The sequence below is a fragment of the Apodemus sylvaticus genome, chromosome 7 (assembly GCF_947179515.1).
Source record: "Apodemus sylvaticus chromosome 7, mApoSyl1.1, whole genome shotgun sequence".
Classification (NCBI taxonomy): Eukaryota; Metazoa; Chordata; class Mammalia; order Rodentia; family Muridae; genus Apodemus; species Apodemus sylvaticus.
The window spans coordinates 5,609,619-5,626,262 of record NC_067478.1 but is presented as its reverse complement, the minus strand read 5'-3'; the positions used below and the strand labels follow the sequence as shown (position 1 = coordinate 5,626,262).

The following is a 16,644-nucleotide window of genomic DNA, read 5'->3' as shown; positions in this document are numbered from 1 at the left end:
AGGACAGCTTGGAATCTAGTTCTGTCTTCCACAATGTAGGTCCAAGAGTTGAACTCAAGTCTTTGTCTGGTGAGCTATTTTGCCCCGCAAAACTAAACTGGCCAAGTGGCAGTCATCTGTAGTCCCATGGATGCAGTTCTTTGGTGTGTACTGAGGAGGATCACGGTTTGAGCTGTTAGCCTGCAGACTGTGACACTTGTAATTAATTTTTGATGTTGCATTAAGTTTCTTTGCTTCGTGCAGGACTCTCATCTGGCACCATTTCTTGTGTGTGCTTGACTTGCTTTTGAAGCTCCTCATGTGTTTATTTGGTTTTTTGGATTTGGTTTTTTCAAGACAGGGTTTCTCTGTACAGCCCTGGCTGTCCTGGAACTCTCTGTGTAGACCAGGCTGGCCTTGAACTCAGAAATCCGCCTGCCTCTGCCTCTCAGAGTTCTGGGATTATAGGCGTGTGCCACCTCCTCCCGGCTCCTTGTGTGTTTATAAGGGATGCTGGTCAGCAGTTGGCTCTCTTGCTTTCTGGTTTCTGATTTTGTTATCAGGATGCACTGACCTCAGAGAACAAATCAGTGCTCTCCTTTTGTATTTTTTGGAAACATTTGAGAAGAGTTTGATCTGGTCTTGGGTTGTTGTAACTGCCTTCATTCCAATATTTTTTAATGCATGAAAGTGTTTTGATTACTAATGTAATCTATAGCCTTATTCAGATTTATTCAGTTCTTTTGGTTATTTCTGTCAATTTTGAAAAGATGTTTGTATTCCATCTAAATTATCTTATGATAGCAGTAAAAGTTGTCACTGTCTTGTTTCTCTTCTGCCTCGGCTAAGGGTTTGTTTCTTTGGACAGATGCCCTTTCAGTTACAACTTCTGGTTTGGTGATGTGCATTTTCAGAATAGGGGTGGCAAGGAATGTTCCTTGTTTTCTTTTCCTCACATCTTAGGTGCCTTGAGAAACCCTCTTGCAATGCATATTGGATCACTTTTCTCCATTTTTTTATGACTTGGTGCTGCTGCTGGGGCTAGGGAAAGTCACATGAACTTGCTTTTGTTTGTAAAGATTGTGTATGAAGTAGAGCTGGCCATGTAAACTGGAGAGTCTCAACTGGGATCTTGGATGTGAGCAACATGACTCAGTCTACGCACGTCACTCTTGCAGTTGTGCCATCTCAGACCCTTGTTCAGGCACATGTGTTCCGAGTAAGAACACAGTCCTTTAGTTGGCCCTTCAGACGCTGGTGTCTATGTGAGGTGTGAGAGGGGCCACCAGCTTCTGAGGCCTGAACTCCTTAGCATGGCTCCCCCACTATTTTCCATGAGAGATGACAAGCAGATTTGTGAATAAAAATGAAAACATGGAAAAAGACTGAATAAAAAGAAATTTAAAAGTTTCTTGGAATTAGTGATGTTTTCTCAGGGAATTTCAGAGATCCCTTTGGCAAAGCTGCGGGCTGTAGAAACAGTTGGTCATAATACCTGCTGTGCCAAGTCTTCCCCTGGACGCTTGTGGTCCCATCTTCCTTTCGTATGTGCCATAGACACAGACATAGAAATGAAGATTTCTCTCTTTTGTCATTGAGGGGTGATCTGGGTTCACAGACATGGTAAATACCTGTAGGCCAAGAGGAGCTGAAGTCATCTCTGGGAGGCTTGAAGTTGAGATCAGATGCAGCTGTTTACAAGTGCAGCTCTGTAGTTCAGTGCTGTCAGCTCCCCAGGGAGAGCCTGGCTGGAGCTGTCTGTGAGCTAGGTGGAGGTGTTTCCTGAAGTCTCTCTCCCACGGGCTGATTGAGAGACAGAACATGAAAATGTTCTTTCATGTGTTGTTAATTACGTTAGAACCTGTACAGCGAGCAGCAGCTGAGCTCAGGTGCTTCTCCTAGCTGCAGTAGTTAGCTGCAGTAGTTAGCTGCAGTAGTTAGCTGCAGTAGTTAGCTGCAGTAGTTAGCTGCAGTAGTTAGCTGCAGTAGTTAGCTGCAGTAGTTAGCTGCAGTAGTTAGCTGCAGTAGTTAGCTGCAGTAGTTAGCTTTGGACAGGGCTCTCTGCAGCTTGTGGTGGGAAGCTTCTGTCCTTGGGGAGGCCGCATGATGAAGGACTAGGTCACTCCTCTGTTGGGCTTGCTGGCTGAGCTTGCAATGACTCTTGCCATGGAATCCGACCTAAGTTGGAGTCTTTAACCAGAGTACGTGGGTGTGAAGGGAGGTCACAGAAGGAATGACAAACATACTTTTCTCAAAACGAGCCTGTAAAGGAGTGCTTCTCAGCCTTCCTAATGCTGCAGCCCTTTAGGACAGTCCTCATGATGTCGTGACCCCCAGCCATAAAATTATTTATTTTGCAACTTCATAACTGTAATTTTGCTACTATTATGAATTGAAACAGTACGGGCCACCAATTATGTCACGTCCACCTTTGCCAGCAAAGATTACGCGGCACAAGGAGTTTCTTCCTTATAATGGTTTTATTTGGGAAACCTTGACTTGAGTTTATTCTTCTATTGGTGCCCCGGGCTCTCTCCCAGCCTCACCTTAAGTACCCTAGCTAGCCTCATTTGCCCTGGGAGATAACCAGCCATATTCTCATAGGTGAACTCCGTGAGTTCTTCATTAGCATGTAAGTGAGATAAGGAATGCAGCACACTGCGCATGTGTTCCAGTGATTTACTACCGGGGAGCTACAAATGGCCAGCGCCATCTTGTAACAGAGAAGAACAAAGGGTGGCTCACTACAAATTGTAATGCAAATCTGTGATTTCCAGTGGTGTTAGGCCACCCTTGCAAAAGGGTCTGTCAACAGCCCAAATGGGTTGCAACCCACAGGTTGAGAACTACCACTGTAAAGAAAATTCTAAAACACTAAGAAGTTAGCCAACAAATTAGACACTAAGGTATGAGTTTATTCTAGATGAACTTTAAATAGCAGAGTGGTCTAGAATGTTAGAATGGGACACACAAAGAAATACTTTTCTTAAAATTAACACAATATTATAAGAAAAAACTTAGCCCAAACAAAATTACGCTAAATAGTAATAAAAAAAGAACTAATTAGAAATTCTAAGGAAAAATGAGTGAATTCAGAAAAAATATTGCCTGTCCTACCACAGACAGACACAGATGTGGAAGGGATGGCTGCAGGAGATATGCAGGGTAGGTTGGAATCCTTCAAGATAATCCAGGGGTTCAGGTGGTGACAGGAACACAGGGCACATAGCTCTGCAGTGTTAGTGACAGGAACGCAGGGAGTATAGCTCTGCACAGTGTTTGTGCAGTGATGGCTTCACTGTGGACCACACAGAAGAGGTGAACTAGGTTTTATCTATTTTAGATTAAAAGTTGAGCAAATTTTGAGAAATTGAGGTGCTGGAGTATTTTTGAGAGTTGAAGAAGAGCTGTTTGCTTTCAGTTTGTTTGGTGTTGGCATGGAAGCGGTAGGTACCCTTGCACCTGCTGCGCAGTCTCTACCCTGAGCCGGATGGACAGCCCAGAGCTGGTGCTGCTAAGAGCCGCAGGCAGAGAGAACACAGAAGGGCAGGGCAGGTGTGGGCCTGTGAATCTGACCTGAGATTGCTTTGCTTTGGGGAGAGAGAGGTTTGGATCTATCTATACTGTTCACTTTTGTTTGACCACATTTTGGAATGTTGGTTGCCATTTCTTTATGATGGGCATCAAACTTGGGGAGTGGTCTTTTAAAGTTTCACATCTACTCCCTTTTAAATTTGCTTTATTTTTTTTCACTTTTATGGGTAATAGTCTTTTGTTTAAAAAATAATTTAACTTTGGAAGCCTAAGAGAACTGAATTTGTATACCTTTCAATTTAAAATTAACATATATCCAAAGAATGGCCTTTCTGAGTACCCAAGAGTCAGATTTTTAGTAAATTTTGGATGAGATTCTTGGAGCTTGGAGTTTGGCATTTAGCATAATTTAATATATAATTGATAATAATGTTTAGAATTTAGTATAATAAGTTCTTGGAGTTTATCCTTCATCAACATTTGTACAAGCTGGTTTTGTGTGTCAACTTGGCACAGACTGGAATTATCAGAGAAAGGGACCTGCATAGTGGGGTATTTCTGTGACAACCTGGCCATGTTTTGGGGAGGACTGTGGAAGGACTTTGGAACTTTGGGCTAGAAGGCCCATTCAGTGTTAAGAGCTCTGTGGGATGTTGTGTAGGAGCTTGGATGATAATGTTGAGAACAGTGCAGAAGATGGAGGCCTGTCTTGCGAAATTTCAGAGGGGAGATTATAGATGCTTATCAGGGCCATTGCTATTTTGATTGTGACAACAATCAACAGCAGTATGGAAGTGTAAGCTGAATAAACCCTTTCCTCCCCAACTTGCTTCTTGGTCATGATTTTTGTGCAGGAATAGAAACCCTGACTAAGACAATATTGTAAAGAAAAGAGCTTTTAAAAAGTCTGTATTTAGGACTTAGTTGATGACTTAGTTGGTAAAAATGCTTGTGGTAGAAGCATGAAGACTTAAGTTTGGGTGCCCAGAACCCATGTGAAAAACCAGGTGTGACGATGTTTATTGGAGCATCCCTGGAGCTGGCTGGCCGGCCAGTGCTCCAGAGTTGTTAGGTTCAGCTTTAGTGAGAGACCCCGTCTCAAGAAACTACGACTGAGAGCAATAAAGGCAGATGCTGAACATGGATCTCTTCATATTCATCTACACACTCACATGCACATGTACACAAATGCACAACACTTTTTAACACTTAAAGAATTTGTAATTTAGTTTAGTGTGGCACAGTTACTCCTAACTAATCCAGTAAAGGGCAGCAAGAAGCAAGAGTCAGTGGTCCAAAGCCATCCCTGGCTACATAGTAAACTGGAGGCCAGCCTGAGCTACCTGAGAGCATGTATTAAAACAGCAACCAGTCCAAATAATCAGAAGTGTGTCTGTCTATAATGATGATAGTCTCTAATGTAGCACTGGGTGAAGAACTAATGAACGCTTTAGTCAGTATCTGTAGCTTTAGAGTCCTGAAGGAAAATGTGTACCTTTTAAAACTTTTGCATGTAATTATATAGGATATATAATTTATTGTATATTATCATTGTGGTATGTAGTGTATTATAAACCATAGAGTATGTTATACTTTATTATATATTTTCCTTAAAAACAACTGTAAACAATATTTCACTGGATTAATTTTTTAGCATTTTCATTTTGTAGTAATTATATATGTGCAAGAGATTATACAAAAAACTTGGGGGAAGCTTGTATACCTCCTCTCCAGTTTCCTCACATAGTAGCATCCTGTATCCTTATTCTGTGATGTCCAAAAAGGCAGTTAACATTGAGAAGTTTGTGACAGCCACAGAGCTCCTCTTTAGGCCTCATTGTCTTATATGGACTGATCTTGTGTGCTTGCATATGTGTTAGTAATTTGTGCAGTTTTACATATGAATAGACATGCAGTCTCTACCATCAGAGGGTCTGGGGTGGAACATTGCTGTGCAAGTGTAAGGGTCCCCAGAACTCACACAAAAGCCAGGCAAGTGTGGTGGCTGCCCCAGCAGATATAGTTGGAGTGCCTGTGGTCTGGCTAGCTATGGATTAGCTGGAACCGGCCAGCTCTAAGCTCTGAGAGAGCTCCTGCTTCAGTAGATAGAGTGGAGAGTAATCAGGAAAGACAAGATGTTACATACATATGCAAAGAAATCACTTAAAATAAAATCTGGTATGTATCTAATTCATGATTGTTGCTATTCAATGTAACAGGTTCTGAAAGAAAAAGCACAAAAGACTCTGTATTAAAATAACTAGTCTTATAGACTTTATTTCAGAAGTTTCTTATGTATGTACCTTTGATAAAAGTGGTTTTGCATATAAGTATTAATAAAGTCTTTTATATGTGTTTTATCATTTCTGTATACTTCAGTGCTGTGTATACAGAAGTATCTAAAGAATCCACCTTAGTATTTATAAAAGTTATGCTAAGTGTTTGTGTCATTTATGTATCATTAAGCCACTTTACCAAGGTGCAATTGACTTAAAGTTATCTGTATTTGGTGTGCATGCTGAGTGGAGGATGAATGTGAAGCTGGCAGTGGCTACAGGTAGACCCCATACCCATCAGCTGCTGAAGTGTGCTCCTGCTGAGGGGGAGAGTGGTGTCTAGTAAAGAGTTAATGTAGTGTCTAAGTTGGAGTGTGTGGGATTGCTGGCTGTGGCCATTGTTCTCTGTCGGATCTTCAGAGCTTCTTCAGCACACATCACCAACCCTCTGCACTCGTGTGTCTTGTTTATGTGAGACTGGATCTTTAGACCATGCTGCTAGACATATTGGGTGCCGTGATGCCTGCTGTAGGCATCATGTGTATATCAGTTAGCAAGTGGCTTCCAGGCTGGCCTTTGAAGTCCTAAACTCACTCGTTCGTCCCATTCCAGGTCCGACCCAGCAGCTTACAGTTTTTTGGGGGTGGGTGATCATCATGATGGTGGCTGCAGTATTAAAGTGTTGTCGTGTTGTGCTTTGAGATCATGCCATGATTTGTATTTCATCATTTGTTTTGTTTTTGTGCTTCTGCTTGTTACACTGACTGAGACAGCTACTAGCCGGGATGGTAGCAGAGCCTGCCTTTCTCTCTGAATACACTATCTTTGCTTTGGATTCCTCCAAACAGCCCAAAACACAGACTGGCAGTGTGGTGAGTCCTTCCACCGCTTTCTGCGTTCCCTTGTGGGGAATCACCACGTTTGGGCAGCTGCAGCACCAAGTTTCACGTGTCTTATCCCTTACGTTCCCTCAGAGTGTCTTCAGTGTTATGTTGCTAACCCTGCTCTAAAACCTCAGAGAACAAGTTGCTGAGTTCTGTGTCCAGCTGCTTCCTGGTAACTAACTGCACTGCAGTAACACTCCTCTTCCACTGATGTAATGTGGGCCTTCTCTACCTGCTAGAACTACCACTTTCATTTTGTCCCTTGGAAATGTTTGTTCATACTGGAAAAACCTAGTGTATGTGGTTAGAAATCTGTTTTACTGTTGGGAGGAAGCCTGAAGTGTTTGAGATACGACTGACATTTTTTTTTCCAAGACAGGGTTTCTCTATGTGTAGCCCTGGCTATCCTGGAACTCAATCTGTAGACCAGGCTGGGCTCGAACTCAAAAAATCCGCCTGCCTGCCTCTGCCTCCCAAGTGCTGGGATTAAAGGCGTGCGCCACCACTGCCTGGCTACAACTGACATTTTTTAAGGAAAATAATGTGTTATGTAAATAAGAGATTAACAACATTGCATACATAGGTGGATTTTATTATAGAATGTTCATTTCTTTATTTAGAAACGATAGGTAAGAAGTAAGCACAAAGTACATTGTGGTTTTAATTATTGTTTTTTTAAGAATGAAAGGAAACAGTTGTCTCTTTTTTTAATGAATGAATTCACTTAATTTTAACTTTATATATGTTTTATTTTGGGAAAGGAGAGATTTTTTTCTATCTGGAGTACTTGTTAAGCTGATGATTTAATAAATTAAAATGTATCAGGATTCACTTACTACGGGTAGCTTTGTAGTTTTTCTGAGTGGTGATAAGTGGTTTGAGTTGGTAGCTAGTTGTCAAAGCAGAACGGTTTTGTTCTTAATCCACATGCATGTGAAGGCTTGGTGTGCATGGAGCCAGCAGTGGCCCTCAGGTCTAGTTTAAACTAGGGTCTAGACAAGAAAGCAGCTCAGGGTGAAGATGCATTGTGAAGACATATTAGGAAAGCTGTTTTCTCTGTGGCTCCAGCAACAAGGAATGCTTACTGTTTACAAAGAGTTGGAGCTGAATCGATAGTCTCAGCTACCCAGATTTACAAGTTTACTTGAAAGAAAGAAAGGAAAGAAAGATAAAGAAAGACAGACAGTATATTGCATATCGGAATAATGTAAACTTAAAAGGCACGCTTTTCATGGGTATAGACTACAAAATAATTTATTTTCAATTCCTATTCTATTGTAAAAAATGCTATAAGGTAAAAAGGAGTACTTTAAATTATTTAGTAGAAACTTTGGAAGGCTAGAAAAACTAATCATACAACTTTTATATGTTTATGATTAACAATTTACATCTCTATGAGATAGAGGAAAACTATAGAATAGTTATTTGGTATAATAATAAAAATTTAGTGGGGATTAATTACAAGTTCACCAAGAGCTGAATTCTCCTTAATTTATTTTTTAAAGGTTTTAATGTATTTATTGGGGTAGGCAGGCTCTCTGTTACTAGCTCTGGCTGTCCTGGAACTTGCTCTGTAGACCATGCTGGCCTTGAACTCACAGAGGTCCCCCTGCTTTCTAAGTGCCAGGGTTAATTAAAAGCACATGCCACCCTGCTGGGGCTTAATTTAGTTTTTAAAACCTATTTCTCTCTTTACTTAAAAAACAAAATAAAACAAAAGGGCTGTATCCTTAGTGCACTGGAGCCAAAAAATGGTTATAGAAAGATTGAAAACAAGAATAATTGAGCAGATTGCAGATAAATGAAAAACCGTAATTGAAGACAAGTTTGGCAGAGAAGCGAAGCTGCAGAGCGTCTGGTCAGCTGAGCTGTGCCTGTTGTCCGAGAACTCCACCCAGAACAGTGTTGGTGACCTGGAGGGTCAGTACCGGGGTGGGGTGGGCTTTTACCACCTCTTGGGAGGACCCTGAGAGCTCCTGTGCAGGAGGAGTCCCAGGACAGAGCCAGCCCCTCTTGACTGTGATGGTGCCCTGCCCTCTGAGAGCTGCTGGTTTAGCGTAGAAACATAGATGTCCGAGTGTGTGCACAGCACAAAAGCATCTGAGTGCTGGAGAAGAAAGTCCGAGTGTGGAGAGCCAGATGGGGCTGCAGAGCCAGGGGCGGTGAAAGCTGAACATGGGGCCCAGCAGAAAGGGGGCTCTGTGGACAGTGGCAGAGTCTCGCTCTGCTGACTCAGGCTTACACACACTAGAAGGCCTGTGCTCCACAGCTGTAGTCTACTTTCTTGACTATGTAAGATGGAATTTATATGTACAAATATTTTCCAGGCTGGACATGGTTATGTACGCCTGTAACCTCAGCACTCAGGAAGTAAAGGAGGGAAGATCAGGAGTTCAAGGCCAGCCTCAGCGATTTAGTGAATTAAGACCAATTTGGACTTTGTGAGACTCCATCTCAAAACAAACAAGCAAACAAAAAGTACAAAGAAAAGAAAGTTTTAAGCATTGTTTTAAGAATTATATGCTGCTAGCTTGATTGGTGATGTTTAAATACCTGCAAAGCAGCGTTCTGGAATGGGCCACAGTTATGCATCAGGTCATTCCCTTCAAGCAGAGCATGTGCCTCGCTGCCACTGCACCCCTCCCCCCATCTTACAGAGCCCTTTCAGTTTTTGCTTCATAATTTAAAGTGTGTTTTGATCTCACAGTATATCATTATAGTGCTATGTAAATAATATGTCATATGTAAAGGTCATTGAAATGGTAGCAAACAGGAAGGTAGGTTAGTTCCTGTGCTCTCCCAACCCTTTTTCTCATATATATATATGTGTGTATATATGCATATATCTCATATGTATATACACATACACACACACACACACACACACACACGTGCGCGCGTGCACACACACACATATATATTATGTATATGAATATACTGTAGTTGTCTTCAGACACACCAGAAGATGGCATCAGATCCCATTACAGATGGCTGTGAGCCACCATGTGGTTGCTGGGAATTGAACTTCGGACTTCTGGAAGAGCAGTCACTGCTCTAACTGCTGAGCTATCTCTCCAGCTCCCTTTTGTAGTTTTAAAGAAGACTCTTAGATTGACAGACATTAACTTACTTTAGGGGGGAAGAGAAGGTGCTTTAAAGTTTAAGGAAAAATTGAAAATTAGAAATAGGAAGAATATATGAATATTACCTCTCACCACACACCCATTTCCCAGTGTTAATTCACAGCTCCTAACCGTCATTGGCATCCGTTACCACCCACCTCATACCTCGTGACTACACTATTTCCAACCTCCACATACAGCATTCCCGCACTGCATATTTTCAGAAAATTAGATCCTAAAGCTGGAGTGGTGGTGCACATTTGTAACCCAAGACTTGAAAAGCTGAGGCAGGAGAGGATCCTTTGAACTTAGGAGTTTAAGACTTGCCTGGGCAGCTCAGTGAGGCCCTGTTTCATAAAACATGAATACTGAAGAAATCCTTCATTTGTAAATATTTTGCTTTCTTTCCTGAAAATAAGTTTAAATCGTATGACACAATAAATTTATAATACCAAAGATTAACTTGTTATTTTTAAATACCTCGTTGATCTTGGGAAACTTGAGAACACTTTAGACAAGCACCCATTCTCCTTTGTTATTCCCTTGGGTGCTACCATGCCAGACTCCCAGGGACAGTGACTCCTGCTGTGTGGTGTGGTGCGGTGCTGTTGTGGTTTTCCCATGAGCCTCTTCTGTGGGTGGTAAAGGTAGAGCCATGCACAGAACAGAGTTCTGCAGCTCAAAGACCCCTAGGCACGGCTGTCCCTGTAGTCCTCAGCAGGAGGTCACCAGGGAGGCTTACCAACACAAGGACACAAAAGCCAGTGTGTGTGGTAGAGATTTTCACTAGAATTTTTCTGAAAATGTTGATGCTGGTTTCATTTAAATTTCTGGCTTCAAGTGAATGAGGCATTTCAATTTTTAATTTATTTTTATTTTTTTTGTAACTTTGCCCAGATAATTTTAATTTGAATGTGGTTTTACTGCAGAGAACAGTTGACATGACTTCTTTTTGGATAGTTTTCTATTTTAGTGAGCTTTGCTGATTGACTCCCTGTTGTTTTTTGTCATGGAAACTGAATTGGGAACATAAGGGCTTGAAAGAGGTGTGTGATTAGCTTGAAATAAACCTGCTACTCACTAATTTTTGCTATTGATTTCATGTTTTATAACAAAGTGATTTTCTACAATACTTAACCACACTACTTTTGCCCTGCATGAAAATATTCTAATAAGAAATTACTAATTTTGTTCAATGATAAAAATGTCTACTAGGTCTTAATAGTTTGTTTTTAACAGTTAAAATTTTAGTGTGCAGTTCACTTTTTTATGATGTTCTTTCTCGTTCTTAGAATGCATCAACTCAAGCCACAAAGTCTCCAGATGATGTTCACAGAGATGAGTCATCCCCTTCGCAGGTTTGTTATTTACTTACAATGTCAGCCCTTTCACAGTGGTGGCCTGTCTGATGTGACTAGTGCCTGAAAGGGTCCTGTCAGATGCTAGGTCTTGCTCTGAGGCCTCTAGCCCCTGTACTCGGGTAGGGCGGGTGCTGTTCCCATTTACACATGAAGGCCCGCTGCAGAGGGCCCTTTCCTGTAACTTCCTCTCTCCATCTGTTTAAACCACCCCTCCATGCCACTTTACACACACAGGCTGGCCTTCAGGAAATCACATCTCTGTTCTAGCATGTTCTATCAGTAGAATGGTAGCCATACCAAGCAGTCCTAGCTAAGGGTTTCCTTTACAGTGTCTGCTGTCAGCTCTACTGAGTTTCAGAGAACCTAAATTAAAGCAATGTTAATTGAAAATTAATACTATGAAACTTTAATATCTGTAGAAAAGTGTGACATATTCATCCTACCAATAGACCTTTGTAATCAGGGCAGACAAAGTGGCTCAGCAGCTAAAGGTGCTTGTCACTGAGCCCAACGCCTGAGTCTGATTCCTGGGACCCACTGGTGCAGGGAGGGAACTGCTCCCGCCAATTGTCTTTTGACTTACATGCTCTGAAACCTGATATGCAGAAATGAATTTATAGCTATAATAAAACCCCATAACCAGAAATTATTAGTGCTCTAAAAACTCCATCTGGTCCCTCGCCTCATCCTCAGAGGCCATCACCGCTCTTTCTCTAGTCCTGCAAGTTAGTTTGACCTTCATGTAAAGTGTTTGCTTGTCTGCCTCCTCCCTTCCTTCCTCCCTCCCTCCCTCCCTCCCTCCCTCCCTCCCTTCCATTTAGACTAGCAGTTCTCAACTTGTGGATCATGAACCTTTTGGGGAATCTAATGTCCTTTTCTTAGGGTTTTGCATATCTGATATCCTGCATATCACATATTTTCATTATGTCTTATAACAATAGCAAATTTACAGTTATGAAGTAGCAATGAAGTAATTCTATGGTTGGTGGCCACCACAACATGAGGAATTGTATTAAAGGGTCTAAGCATTAAGAAGGTTGAGAACCGCCAGGCATTGGTGGTGCACGTCTTTAATCCTAGCACTCAGGAGGCAGAGGCAGGGATTAACTCACTCTACAGAGTGAGTTCCAGGAACAGCCAGGGCTATACTGAGAAACTCCATCTCAGAAAAAAACAAAAACAAAAAACAAACAAACAAAGAAAACCAAAAAAAGGAAGGTTGAGAACCACTGCTTTAGATAGCCGCACACGTCCCCTTAGCTGGTCTAGAACTTACTGTGTACTCCAGGCTGGTTTCAAACCAGCAGCTGCCTCCTGAGTACTGAAATTACAGTGTGAACCACCACACCCAGTATGCCTGGTTTCTGTTTATACTCTATGAGATTTATCTATATTGTTGCTATATTTCAAGCCATTTTCATTGCTTACTAGTATTCCATTGGTGAACATGATAGTTGGCTGGTATTCCAATAGTGAACAAAACAACTGTAAAAAAAAGAAGCCCTCACTAATAGGCTAATTTGACTTAGTATTCATTTTGAATGGTCTTTTGTTGACCGTTTGCACATGTTTGTTGGTGCATGTGTAGAGTTGGGCTTGCTGGTTTGGAGAGGGTGCTTCTTTTTAGCTTGAACCACAGCTTGGTTCTTCACCATAAACTGCTCCCCATCCTCATGCTGTGTGTTACCATAGTCTTAATTAACCATCTCCTGGTCAGGGTAGGTTGGGGGATGAGGAAGTGATTTATACTTCAGTAAAACCTGGTTGTGGTAGGAAAGAAGAAGGGAACTTTGGATGCCAGGTGAGAGTAGTATCTGCCTTAGGTGAGCTTAAGTCCTTAGCCCAGGTTAGAGTATTACTCCTCACAACCACCTCACGAACAGGATGCTGCAGGCTTCATCTTACACAGAGACAGTTGTGCCACTTAAAGTCACATACTATGGAAAAGCTAAGTCAGGTCCCATGGCTAATACCCTTGGGTCTTCTAACCGTAAGAGTACTGCTCTGAGATGAACTCTATCTACCATGCTGATGAGTCTCTTATCTCTGCATTTGCTTTTGTTTGATGCTGTGCCTCTTTTTTTCTTTTTCTTTTTTATTGAATGTTGTCTTCATTTACATCGCCAATGGTAAAACCTTTCCTGATTTCCCCCTCTCCCCAAAGATTCCCAACCCCTCTTCCTACCCCCTGCCTCCACGTATATGCCCCTCCTCTATATCCTGTCTCTTCGTGCTAATTGTGGCTGCATGTTGTTATTAACTTATTCAGTCTTAATGGCATTCATCATAGTAGTCATCATCATCATTGTTGTCGTGTTTTCTGTCCCCATTTTAGCTAGGAGGAAGCAGGACTATCAAAGCTACTTGCTCAACGTTCTGTAGAACAATAACTGAGTTGTAGTGAGACTGACTGTCCCTCCCACTGAAGGGATGAGTCACTCTGTTCAAGGACCGAGGCTGAGGAGGAGTGGGACACTTGCCCAGCATGTGTCGTCCTGTAGTACTCCTCAGCTCCAAGAACAAACAATTAAGTCACATGGCAGCTAAGATGCCTAGGGTCTGCAGATGCAGACTTTGGCTATTCATTAGCTTCTGGAGACCCCAAAATGCCAACTATCTTCAGTGTTTCTTCACATGCACTTTATACGTGTATTCTATGGTCTTTCGTAAGGATGCTATATGCTAGGGAACTCAAGTAAGTTTTCACAGAGGTAATAGAATTGCCAGTGAAAGCAGTTCTCAGAGATTTTGTACAAGAAGTACTCCTCCTCTTCCTTCTGTTCCTCCCTCCATCATAAGGGGAGAACTTGCACATTATGAAAACAGACTAGAAAGTACAGAATAATATAATACAAAAACTAATTCCACCTCAGATTCTGCCACACGAAGACACTGTTTACCTCTGCCTATGTGTACCTTTCATGACTTCTTCTGATGGTATCTGTGAAACTATAAACACAAATTAAAAAATGTTTATAGACAAGTCAAACTGAGCTCATGGTGTGCATACTGCTTTCTAACTAGATCTTTTACATTTTGTGTATTGTGCAGTGTATCGTGAACTTGTATATATATCATGAAGTGTGTTCTCTGCTGTGAACATTTGGGTGATTCTAGGTTGACTGTTACAAACAGCTTGAGTTCAGAGGACGGGGCTCCAGCAGACCTGTGTGTTACTGTTCGCTCCACTCCATTGCCTTCTAAACATTGCCTTCTGATTAGTGCATTACCCTCTCTCTCAGTCTATATTCCTTCCTTTGAAGAGAACGATCTGGAATCACTAAATCCGTGATCAGGAATCACTAAATCCATGAACTCAGTAGTTAAAACAGACTTGAATTGAGCCTCAACCTCACACTTCACCCTGGATGCCCACGCTTGAGGCAGAGTGTAATAAAGGGTCTAACAGTTGTGTGGGTGGGACTTCACAGCAGTGCCATGGGGTCAGCCTGCTAACATGCTTCCTTTGATACAGATGGGCAAACTGAAGGACAGCGACTTACTGAAGGCACTTGTACCAATTTGTCTTAGTCAGGGTTTCTATTCCTGCACAAACATCATGACCAAGAAGCAAGTTGGGGAGGAAAGGGTTTATTCAGCTTACACTTATGCATTTCTGTTCATCACAAAAGGAAGTCAGGACTGGAACTCAAGCAGGGTTGGAAGCAGGAGCTGATGCAGAGGCCATGGAGAGGTGACGGCTCGAGAGTCAGAGCCCAGTTGTCTGTCTCCAGACCCAGACTTTACAGAAATTGCCAGTGTCTTTCATTACTTATCTGGAGTGCAAATTGTATTAGTTTGAGCCTTCTCCAGACTGGTGCTGATGATGGCAAGGCTGTAGCTGTCTGAGTGTGTGTGTAACTCATGCTCTGTTGTAGGTGTCTGAGTGTATGTGTAACTCATGCCCTGTTGGCTTGGCTTACAGTCAGGTGACACACAGACTTTTGCACAGAAGCTCCAGCTCCGAGTGCCTTCCATGGAGTCTCTGTTTCGAAGTCCCATAAAGGAATCCCTGTTTCGGTCTTCTAAAGAGTCTTTGGTCCGGACATCTTCCAGAGAGTCCCTGAACCAACTTGACCTGGATTCTGCTGCCGCCTTTGATCCGCCTTCTGATCTGGAGAGCGAGGCTGAAGATGCACCGTGGAACTCAGACAGTCTCAACAGAGAGCAGCTGCTTCAGCGGCTGCGCAGGATGGAGCGAAGCCTAAGTAGCTACAGAGGGAAGTACTCGGAGGTAGGAGCACAGTGGGTGTGGCTACACAGAGGCTCCCTTTGTCTTGTTTGTGCCCCAGGCCAGCTGACCCTGATCCTGGTTCCTGAGGGTGGACAGCGCTGGCAGACCTAGTTCAGGTCTTTCTGTGGTCCAGATGCTTTTGAGCAGACTGACATTTTGGTTTTCACATTCTCTGCTGCATCTGTGGACACCTAAGTCAAAGGTCGCTCTTTGTTTTCTGTATTCCCCGTGCTACTCATCTCTGACTGGAGCGGCTTCAGAAGTCAGGCAGACTTCTCAGCCAGTCACAGTTAGGTAGACTGATGTCTTCAAGGTTTTGCCTCATTCTCATGGTACCAATATCTAAATTTCAGATTTTATTATGTACAGTGTGTTTGTATGTACATGCATGAAGGCATACCAGAGCACATGGGAGGAGAGGCTAGAGAAAGTCTGCTCATGGTAGCTGGTTCTCTCATCCTGCCCTGTCGATCCAGGGACTGAGCTCAGACAGGCAGCGTCCGTGGCCACAATGCCCCACCCACTGAGCATCTTACCAGGCTTCTGTTTTATTTTTTGGACATTTAAATTTTTGCCTAACACAAATTGTTAAAAAACTTAATTTTTATTTTACATGTATGAGTATTTTGTTTGTATGTGTATATATGTGCACCACTTGTGTACTTGATAGCCTTGGAGGCCGGAAGAAGACATTAGATCCCCACCCTGGACATGGAGTTCTGGTCCGTTCAATGTGAGCTGCCATGTGGTGTAGAGAACTGAGCCAGGTTCTCAAGGTTCTGAGCAGCTGGCGCTGTGCACCGCGGAGCCGCCTCTCTAGCCTCCCAACTGCTGCTACACACTGCTCCTGCTCACTCTGTGTGCTGTCGGAGGAAGTACACTGTGCTTTTTGTTTCTTAAGGAAGAGTACTTTGGGAACTGAAGCTGCATGTTTGCCGCCCTGAGTCCCTTCTGTCAAGTACAGTTCAGACATTCTTCTTCAGGAGGTTCCTTGTTATCAGTGGCTTTTGCTTGTGACACTCAATATGCAGCATTTATTTTGACATGGCTAGTAAATCCAAATTACATTCAATTTCAATGAATATTGAACTTCAGGATTAGGTGTAAAGTTAGTCCAAGTTTCACTGTCTGTGTAGCTAGTTTACTGTCTCCACCGCTAAAACCAAAATGAAATGAAAACCTTAATGACATACATAAATTGCCTTTTTATTAAAATTATAAATGGTGGTGAAATAGAAAGGAATCTCATAGACT

The 16,644-nt window shown here is 42.4% G+C and overlaps 1 protein-coding gene across 7 annotated transcripts in view; it reads left to right on the top strand.

Moving 5' to 3' along the window:
* Positions 1-16,644, top strand: part of Golga4 (golgin A4) — an 84,700-nt gene that overhangs the window by 14,403 nt on the left and 53,653 nt on the right. For 5 of the 7 annotated variants that reach the window (XM_052187020.1, XM_052187016.1, XM_052187015.1 and 2 more), the window contains exons 3-5: positions 6,563-6,661; positions 11,088-11,153; positions 15,082-15,390. In XM_052187020.1, coding sequence (XP_052042980.1) covers positions 6,563-6,661; positions 11,088-11,153; positions 15,082-15,390 — 474 coding nt within the window. The remainder of the gene's footprint in view (positions 1-6,562; positions 6,662-11,087; positions 11,154-15,081; positions 15,391-16,644) is intronic. The other 2 variants (XM_052187022.1, XM_052187021.1) reach the window with 1 other exon arrangement.